The sequence below is a fragment of the Aristolochia californica genome, unplaced genomic scaffold (assembly GCF_029961685.1).
Source record: "Aristolochia californica isolate CCGP_79_NKW_82.1479 unplaced genomic scaffold, dmAriCali1.0.hap1 SCAF_1, whole genome shotgun sequence".
NCBI classification, from domain to species: Eukaryota; Viridiplantae; Streptophyta; class Magnoliopsida; order Piperales; family Aristolochiaceae; genus Aristolochia; species Aristolochia californica.
Genome location: NW_027181770.1, coordinates 1,881,849 through 1,892,621, shown reverse-complemented (window position 1 = coordinate 1,892,621; position 10,773 = coordinate 1,881,849). Strand labels below are relative to the sequence as shown.

The 10,773-nt window shown below is 37.5% G+C and overlaps 1 protein-coding gene across 2 annotated transcripts; it reads left to right on the top strand.

Moving 5' to 3' along the window:
• Positions 1-576: 576 nt before the first annotated feature.
• Positions 577-2,428, top strand: LOC137961181 (uncharacterized). 2 transcript variants are annotated; one of them, XM_068808355.1, is made up of 5 exons: positions 577-957; positions 1,443-1,577; positions 1,680-1,760; positions 1,853-1,961; positions 2,092-2,428. In XM_068808355.1, the coding sequence occupies exons 1-5, from the start codon at positions 595-597 to the stop codon at positions 2,244-2,246; spliced, it is 843 nt and encodes a 280-aa protein (XP_068664456.1). In that variant the 5' UTR covers positions 577-594; the 3' UTR covers positions 2,247-2,428. The 2 variants fall into 2 exon arrangements, with proteins under 2 accessions (XP_068664456.1, XP_068664455.1); XM_068808354.1 differs by having other exon boundaries at positions 577-1,068.
• Positions 2,429-10,773: the final 8,345 nt, after the last annotated feature.

Here is a 10,773-nt window from a genome sequence, read left to right as displayed (position 1 = left end):
AAATTAAACTACAAAAATATTATTTTATAATATCATAAATGAATTATTGCTCTCTATCTACCATCAAGCATGAATTCTCTTCCTTTCCCACTATTTTTCTTCATTCATAGAACAAAACTCATGACAATTGCTTATAAAGAAATTTTGTTTGCCTATTAAAGATTTATTCTCCATAAATATTTTTTTGATCATTTGAGTTTGGTAGTAGAGATGTCTTTTCCACCTTTGAGTTTTTGTAAGTAGAGTTGTCTCAAATGAAATGATTCTTTGGAGTAGCCTTGCATAACAAGTTTCACTTTTGTTTTAGCTAATCTCAACTCTATTAAGACTCCCATTTGCCACCCCCTTACTGTTTAATTTGAAGAACTTGCTCGATTGCAGGCCACAAATCCTTTGAAGACATTCTATTCCTTGCTTACGGTTGATTAAAGTAAAGAGAAACTGACAATGGTCCCTACGAGAAGATCCTTGTTCACTCAGAAGAAGCAATTTCTTTATTCCTTCTCACTTCACACTCATATTTATATACCTACAGAAACCACCCATGTCGACTTCAACCTTGAAGGGGTTCAGATTTGAATTTGTTATCGGGCCATGGAGGCAACGCTTAACCTCCGCCATCACCTCTACCTCAAACCAGTCTTCTGTCTTACCATACCCATCTCCACAGGCCACACTCTGGGCTACCACCGTTGCCCGATGGCCTTCCCTAGCCTTCACTTGGATGCCAGACGGAGTCCCAGTTTCCCCCCCAAGCCGTTGTATGTAGTCAGCTGCCAGCAGCGGCCTGATGACACCACTCCGGCGAGTCCCGTCCCGCTTCCGGACTCCCTTGTAGACGCGATGTCCCAAAGTTCCAAGAAAAAATCATTTTTGGCGAAACTTCTAGGGTATAGGAAACCGTCTCTTCGTTCGTTGTATCTGGCAGCACTCTGGGGTCCGAATATGGAAAAACAGGTACTTGAGGACGCCGAGAAGGCTTATCGTGATTCTAATTTTTTGAAGATTGCTCGGAAGGAGTTCAACGAGGGTTTGGCCAAAACCCGCATCGACTGGGAAGATTTAAGGGTTTGTTTTAATCGATACTCCTACCTTTATACCATGAAACTTAGGTATTTCTACTTGCTTTCTAACTCCAAAACCTGGGTCATGATCGCCTGCCTATTCGTGCTCTCTCACTTGTGCTGCAGGATTTTGTAACTTGATAATCTAATTACGGTGAGACAAGAAGTTGTAATTTTATACTAGCTAATTAAGCAACGACTACAATCATGTTCAGCTCTTCAGGTGTATATGCTTCCGCTTTAAAAACATTCTGCTCATATCTGGGTTGGCTGACTGACAGTCGAATCATTGTTTTGTGTTTAGTTTTACACCAAGAAGGGGAAGTTCTCCAGCAGGAAGCAATAACGTCTTCCGTTCTTGTGTTTATTGTGTTGCAGAGAGCTGCACGCAAACTGGAAATGGCAGGCAAGGAAGCTGAGGCAATAAAAAAGTTGGAGAGAATTAGTAAAAAGTTGGGCGGTGAAGATGCTTACGAAGCAAGCTTGCTGAAGGCAGAAATGCTTATTTACCAAGTAATTGTAGCTCTTCTCTTGCTCTTCCCTGTTGATCGTGGTTTTGCCATCCCGATGGTCGTTGGTTCATTTTCTACTATCAACTGACGCTCCGTTGTGCAGAACTCTTTTCCGCAGAGGAAGAATTTATTAGATATTGAAAAAATGTTGCTTCCTGATGATGCTAGGCCGCACTTGTTACTGGTGAAGTGCCTCTAACACGAAATTTCCGATGTTGCAGAATTTATCCAATAGTCTAATTAGAATTAAAGAATTCTTCGTCGCTGCTGTTGCAGGCTGTTGCGCGAGCGGTTAGTGAAGGAGCCAGTCCTGAGGCCATGGCAAGCTGGAAGAATTATGTTAAAATAAGGGAAATATACAAAATTCGCGGTGAAAATCTGCTAGGTATTTATAAAATTGCAACAATTCGTAGATTTTACAACTCTTTACAGTTGACAATTTGAGTCTGTGACAATCATGTTTGAGTTTTGACTTTGTTTCAAACTCTTTGTATCTGTATCTCTATCGGTCTCAGGGCCTCAGACGGATTTCGGTGAAGTCTCAGGGCCTCCCATGGATTGCGGTGAAGTCTCAGGGCCTCCCATGGTGGAGGATCATTGGAAAGTTCCGACGAAAGAACAATTCCTGGAAATTGTGGAGTACTTGAAGCGTGAGATTAATACAGCTTAGTGATCGGGACGAACCGTGTGGTCCAACAATTGAATCCCAGTTAGGAAAACTGTGCGGTGGAAAATAATGGAGGCATTTTTAATTCAGGAAATATTCATTTTGCTTTTCGTCTTAGACAACGAACACTGTTAAGTTTAATCTGGAATCTGTGCCGAACCCATTGTAGCGTCATTGAATCTGAGTTTCTTCAAATGAAAACTGTAATTTAATTTTGATTTTATGAATTACATTGTCAATTTTTTATTTACCCGCGTATTACCAACTACCAGTAGGTGATCGAGTAATTAAACAAGTACGAATTAATCCGTAACCAGACAATCTTTGTTTCTGGTTTCTTGAACCAGTCCGAGGGAACGATGATTCAGCTGCTAATAAGATACAATTTCTGATGAGAATTTTGTTTCAGAATTAAAGTGAACTTTTTGTTACTTTTTTTGCTTTCTTCAACTATATGAGGAATCCTTTTGAACTGATCGAAATGGACTCGAATCTGCAGTAAATAAAAGTTCCTTGTTTATATGTTATATTTGGTGCTCGGAAGAACTCTAGAACACACTCGGATATGCATTCGACTGAGCATATCCTCTCTTTTTATATTTTAACTCCAATCATTTTTAAATATTCTTCTGAACCTCATCATTTTACTTCCTGTAATTAGCATTTCTGCAGTTCAGTTGTCAACAATTGCATGAAATTTTTAAAAACATCTTCAGATTGCTAAATTTGAAACGGAAGAGATAAGATAAAGTGTGAGGAAGAGGAAATTACTAAGAGAAATTGTTTTTTTTTTCTTCATTAAAATTTCTACCGAAGCCTTAGGTTTGCTCTATAGAGGCACCTGGTTTTTTGTTTTATTAATCGAGACGGAGTAGGAGGTGTTACACCGAGGAAGACGGAAACTTCTAATTTTATTTCCGTCTTCTCCACTTGCAGCCGTTCCTTCCGATACTTAGTCTGTAGGCTACGGATCCTAATGAATCCGTAACCAATCCGAATTCGCTACTGTTATAACTAGGGGCTAAATCCGAATATAATAAACCTTAATCCAAGAGTATATTCCAAACCACGAAGCATATAATCAAAGAGATAAAATATAAATAAGTGCGGAAAACAGTAAATAAATCACAAATGAAAAGAGACAAGGGTTACGTGGTTCGGCAACAGCCTAAGTCGAGCGAAGAAGAGCTTTGTGGCTCCATGCATACAAAACCGAAACCGATTTTCCCCAATGAAGCCTCTTCCCACCTCTTCCCAGAAAGACCCTCTTCCTCCCGACGACAACCTTCTTCCCCGACGAAAAACTCCCTTCCCGTAAGTCTCAACACCCCAAAATCCCCCAGTGAGATCCCGATTAAATGATTTAATCGGGTAAAATACGCGGGTCCATAATCGGGTACGGGGTCGTATAATCGGATTCAAGACACCCGATTAACAGCTACGAATTCCCTTAACGTGGATTCGATTTGGCTTCATGGGGAACTGTTCTACACTGTCTTCCACTTGCCACAGATGACTCATTTCTATGCTTTTCATACAGTAGCGTGCCTTGCTTGTGCATTGGTTCATTCACAAGAGTAATTTGCTTCTGAGTCATTTTGTGATTACAAAATGTCGATTGTAACCAAAATTCCCTTCCCCAGATGTATTATCAGACATTATTGGTTTGATAATGATCTGAGATTTCTCTTTTTCCTTTTACTTATAGCGAGAAACGCAGGATGCTTGCTTTGAAAATGAAAAACTAAGAAAGAAACGAAGAAAACGAAAGTGAAGAAAAGAGAAAGATGGTTGAGCCCCACGATTCCTCTCTTCCTTGGTAAAAAAGTATTTGTTAAATAGTGAAAACCGCCCCTTCTTTGTCTGAAACAAATTCACGTTCATCAGTCAAAGCCGCAATTTCGGCGTCCACCGGAGCTCCTTAGTGTTCCCTCTCAAGTTGCCCCCAAAAACTGTCCAATCAGTTGTCTCCACTCAAGCCTGATGCCGTCATTTGTTTCCTAACATTGTTCAGATAACAAGGATGATGAAGATGAGAACAAAGGGAGTCACGGGGTGGGAGCGATTGTGTTTTTGGTTGGCATACTTGGGGCAATGTGCTTAAGTGGGAGGACCTGCTCTCCGATTTTGGCTTTCCAGCTTTTCCAGTAGGAGAGGAGCTTGTCCATGAGATCATTATCATTGGCTTCCCTTAGGAGCGCTAAGAAGGCTTTGGAGAGCTTGCTGGATGCTAAGAAAGCTCGATTGGATAAAAAATTACTGGAAACTGTTGAGAGTGAATTTCAACAGCTTTGAAGCAAGAAATTTTCGATCCGTATGAGTTGCAGGTTGAGTTATCTTTGTTTTATTCCTCTTTATGCTTACTAGCAGAAATTTTCGTGTCAAATCTGTTGTTCGTTCGTCCTGTTTGGCAACGAAGAGCTTCGTTCCACATCCAACGTCCCGTGTTAATTATAAACTGCATAGATCTTGTTCCGATATTGCGCAAGACTAGGGGGCTTCAACAGACTTCAACACCAGTTGCAGTTGAATTTTGTTGGAGCCTGAATTCATGTCAATACTGTCGCGAAGCTTTCTTTACTTATCTAGAGCCAAACACAGATGCCCATCATCTTCCCATTTTGGATTAGTCATGACCGCAAAAATTTCGCTTCATGTTTTGTATCTGAGTTGATAAGTTTTGTATTTATCAACTTGCAGAAAATTGTGTGAAAGCTAGAAATGAATCTGAAGAGAGACAAAATCGCTAAAACGTTACAGCAGATGTACGTCAAAGCAGAAATCAGAAAGCGCCACCTTGATCGTGGCTCTTGGTGGAAATGCCTATCTACCGGTTAGATTATATGTAGATTCGGGTTCAGAATATTCGAAGATGAATTCGATCTAACTGGGTGGTTTGCTCTATTAGAAATTAATTTCGCAAATGTGTTCATGCAAGGAGAATTATTGGAAGGCCAAAAGGATGTGAAATGATTTTGAGAAGAACTTTACAGAGCCGGAGAAGAGGACAACTGATGCAAGGCCTTCACTCTACCTGTTAGACAGCTACCTTCCTTACTTATACCTTTCCTGTAATACTTAATTGAATTTCAAACAGCATGAAAATTCATTGTACAAAACTTAAACGGAAAAACCCATAAATCATATCTCCCTCCGTGCGATCAGATTCCGATTTTGATAAAAAAAAAAAATGAAGACTTTCTCGCAATCTGATTTGGAACTTTCACCCTGCGATCACTCTCAGAGATAGTGTAAAACTGAGGGTTTAAGTAATCAAGATTGGGGACCAAAAAACCATAGATATTCTTTAGCCAAGCACCCATCAAAGCAATTCGTGGCTTCATGTCTCGTCATCCACTACTAGACTACCGAGGGAGTTGTAACTCCATCAACCGTTAAAAAGAAGTTGAGGACCATTCTTCGTGTCTCTATGAGAAACGGTTAACATTCTCCTACTAGGTCCATACTTCTAATATAATCTTAAACTCATCGATAATCTGTATTTAAGTATTAAATACATAAATCATGGTGACAAGTCATCTACTTATATGTATTACCTTCCATGTATTACTATGCATTTATTTATTTTATGTAGCAACAATTTCTTAATGAATAAACCCTATGTTTATTCTTGGTCTAACATAGATGAATTTTCTAAAAAATTAAGGTGCACATAAAAATGAGAAAAAATATCACAATAATTAAGAATTTCACTAAAATAACATTTTTCATACGATAAAAAATTACATAATGGAACCAAGTCCCATATTCACGACATGATCCTTGAATTTAAACGGTGGCATGCCCTTAGTCAAAAGATCAGCTATCATTAATTTAGTGTTTATGTGCTCAATGATAACTTCATTTTTTTTAACACGTTCTCTTATGGCCAAATACTTTATGTCAATGTGTTTACTTCGACTTCCATATTGTTGTTCTTGGCCATAAAAACAACAGATAAAAACAGCCATACACCATGTGAAGTAGCCTCAAAACAGGAAACTAACACGGCTTCCATAGTGAACGTGGCAGTCAAAGTCTGTTTGACACTTTTCCATGATATAGCTCCACTGGCCATCAAGAAAATATATCCTGATATTGATTTGCGTGAATCAATACAGCGAACAAAGTCAGAATCTGAGTAACCAATTACTTCTAAATTGTCCGTCTGTCTATACATCAGCATGTAGTCTTCTTTGAAGGTACCTCATTACTTTCTTTGTAGCTCTCCAGTGGTTTAACCCTGGATCACTCTGATATCGTCCCAACATTCCTACAACAAATGCAATGTCAGGTCTTGTGCAAACTTAAACATACATTAGGCTTCCAATTGTAGAAGCATATAGAATGTCCTTCATTTGTTCTGTTTCAAGGTTTTTCTTCGGGCATTGGTTTAAATTGAACCTATTACCCTTCACAATAGGGGTTACACTTGGTGAACAATTCTTCATCTGAAATCTCTCTAAAATTTTATTAATACAAGTTTCCTGAGACAGATCTAAGATACCTTGAAATCTCTCTAAAATTTTATTAATATAGGTTTTCTGAGACAGACCTAAGATACCTTGAAATCTGTCTTTATGAATCTTTATGCCAATGACATAAGATGCCTTACCCATATCCTTCGTATAAAAAATTTTAGAGAGAAATTCTTTCACCTAATGCAAAAAACCCTTATCATTGGTTGCTAGCAAAATGTCATCCACATATAAAAAAGAAAACGGATTTTACTCCCACTGACCTTCTGGTATATACATTGATCCATAATGTTTTATACAAAATCGAATGAAGAAATTACATTATGGAATTTCAAATACCATTGGCGAGATGCTTGTTTTAATCCATATATGAATTTTTTGAGCTTGCAAACCAATTGCTCACCACACTAGAGGGGAATCCTTCAGGTTGTTTCATGTAAACTTTCTCCCCTAGATCTCCATTGAGAAATGTCATTTTTACATCCATTTGTTGTAACTCTAAGTCAAAACGGGCTACTAATGCCAAAATAACACGTAAGGAATCTTTCTTAGATACAAGAGAAAAAGTCTTAGTCTAATCGATTCATTCTTTTTGAGTGGATCCCTTAGTAACGAGTCTTGTCTTGTATCTCTCAATGTTGCCCAATGAGTCTTTCTTTGTCTTAAAGACTCATTTACATCCAATGGCTTTAAATTCATTACACAACTCAACAAGATCCTAGACTCCGTTACTCTTCATAGAATTCATCTCTTCCTTCATGGCATTGTACCAAAATTCTGATTTTTGCAATTCATGGATTGTGAAAAGAACTTGGGATAATTTTCAGCTCCAATCTTGTAGTCAAATTCTTGTAGATACACAACATAATCATTAAAAATTGCTGATCTCTTTGGTCTAGTAGATCTTCTTAATGTTATATCATCATATTCCTAAGAAGTATGTCGTTCAACCAGTTGCTCAAAAGCACTTGGCAACTCTTGAACTACCTGATGTACTGAAATGTCGTCAGCAGCTTGTAGAACTTCAATAATTGGTTGTTCAACACCAGTTTGTACTTTAAGGGTACTATAAACAAAAACCAATCTATCACATGAGGTGGAGATTGGCATGATGTGGTCGCGCACACCTCTCATACTAGTGAGCCTTAGGGAGGAGAGCTTCATGCTTAGGGTGCTTGCTAGTGCCTTGTCTGAAGTGACAAATTATTCATCAATGGCTTTCAACAAATCTTTGACCTTTTCATGTTGATCAACAGAACCATGAATACCAGCAGAAATTATAGTCTTAATGAACACCATGCTGAGGCGATTAGATCGCTCCCATCATCCATAAAGCGTAATTTAACTCCAATTCTGGTATTAGTAATTGTTGGCAGTTCATCTTTCCTAATAACATAGTCTATGTCCATCCACCCTAAATGAAGAAGAATTCTCTCGTTCCAGACCTTATAGTTATCGCCCTTAAGTTTAGGGATATCACAACGAATATCAGAGAAATTTGCAGGTTGTACAACTGCATAAAATTACAAATTACATGTTTATGTTAAAACTGACGCCTAAATAAAATATCATGTTTTACCAATGTAAGTCATGCTTAAAAATTGAATCTATTGACAAAAAAAATGATTGTGGGCTTAAATACTTTTAATTCAAGTATAATTAATTACAATTAATGTCTAAATTTTATGGGATAAAATTTATTATATAAGTATAATTAATTACAATTAATGTCTAAATTTTATTTATAATTAAAGTTTAAGATAAAAGTATCAAACCATTTATGAATTCATAATTCCTGTGGGTAAATTATGAATAACTTGATATTTTATCCTAACTAATAAACTCAAATATAATAAAAATTCAGGTGGAATAAAATTTATTATATTAAGTAAAATTAGTCACAATTAATGCCTAATATTCTTTATGTGATCCAAATCCATCATAATATATAATTTTTATTAAATTAAAGATGTTGTGGCTACTCTCGAATTAATTAAAATTATATGGATCATTAGACATTAAATCACATAAATGCCAAATTAACATGAGTAAAGTATGAATTGCATAATTTTAACTAATATTAACAAGTTATCATTATGCACAAAATATTCTCATAATATAAGCATAATTAAAAACTATAAAATTATGCATAACTTTAATTTCATGCATTTAAGTATATGTCAAAACGAATAAAAAATCATTACAGGAAATAATTCTATAAAATACAACATATTTGACACATAAAGCCAGTCGGGCTTAATGGTCATTAGCGCTAGTTTCGGTGCCAAAATTTTCCAACACTTGGGTTTGAATCCCCGCTGGCACAAAAAAAATGTTTTTGAGAATCGAGTCGGCTCGGTTCTCACTTGGGCAACTCGCTTCAGCGACTTGGAACGGGCGAGCCAACTCAACCCGAACCGCTGGTTTTTTTATTTTTTTTATTTACATTGAGTTGGCTCGGCCTACAACTTTGTTGCCTAGTTGGAACGGCGAGTCACAAGCGACTCAACCCGAAACAACTCGGACTTATTTACCAAAAAACCTTATGATTTTCATCAGATATTTCTGCGCATTGGAGATCGTCTTCAACCTCCTGCTGAACACAGAAACTAAGGTTTGTGGGTGGTCCCTAATACACCAGCGAACCTTTCGGAATGATCGTCGATGCCAACTCCTACACATTTCGCCGATGTGATAGCTGTCGACCGTCACGCGTGGTGAGCGCACAGAGATTGCCTGGCACCGGCGTTCCTTACGAAGTCGGCGCTGGCCCTATCCATCACCAGACGGTGCTCAACGACGTCTTTTCAACAATCATTGGCATTTGTCAAAAATTGATGCTCCAAAAAGAGAGCAAGAGCGAAACTCGTTCAAAGGAATTAATACGCAAGTAGAGGTATCTGCTTTGATACCAACTGTAATACTTAATTGAATTTCAAACAACATGAAATTCATTGTACAAAACATAAACGAAAAAACCCAGAAATCATACCTCCCTCCATGCAATTAGATTCCCACTTTGATAAAAAAAAAAAAAACAAGACTTTCTCGCAATCTGATTTGGAACTTCCGCCCTCTGATCACTCACAGAGATGGTGTAAAACTGAAGGGTTTAAGTAACCGAGATTGGAGACCAAAAAAACGTAGATATTCTTTAGCCAAGCTCCCATCAAAGTTATTTGTAGCTTCGTGTCTTGTCATCCACTACCAGACTACCGAGAGAGTTGTAACTCCTTCATCAACCGTTCAAAAGAAGTTGAAGATCATTCTTCGTGTCTCTATGAGAGACCATTTCTTTATGAGAGGTTAATATTTCCCCATCCAAAACATTTTGATTGACATATTTTTGTAGGCTGAGACCAACTTGATGGTGGGAGATACATAAGCGAGGGAGAGGTGAAAAATGTTTACTGAGATTCAAAGAAGAATAAGAGGAGGGTCAGGCCTCATTGCAAATGAGCTTGATCGAGAGGCGACTAAACACTCTTTAACATTCAAAGAATTTAATGAACATACAAAGGTGTCAAAAAGAGAGAGCTAAAGTTAGAAAATGGGTAGAAAATACTAGTTCATCTACAATCTTTGGTTAATCGATGCTACAAGAACCATCAAGCTTTGCCTTTTCTCTTTCCAATTTTTCGGATGAATCCCCTGAGGGCTACTTTTTAGAATTTAATGAAATTGTTTGCCGATGATTCTAACAACTAAGTTGTTTCTCCCTTGTGACTACTTAGCGCTTCTTAAGATTATTTAAACAATGTTGGCCAACAATTTCTTTTCACAAATTCCATTTCTTAGAGGAGTATAGTGTGATATCCTCAACGTATACAAGCACAAAGTTATATGAATGACCAACATTTCATAATCTTAATACCCTTTCAGGTGATTGGCTGCGTCTACCACTATTGTGAAAAGGCCTTTGGTGAGACCCACCACTATGAATTTCTATACATATGACATACATTAAAACACTTCCTTTTATGCCTATGACATGCCCCTAATGGGTCTTCATTAAAATAAGTTGTCAGGTGTATTACTACAAGAGAGTGTGA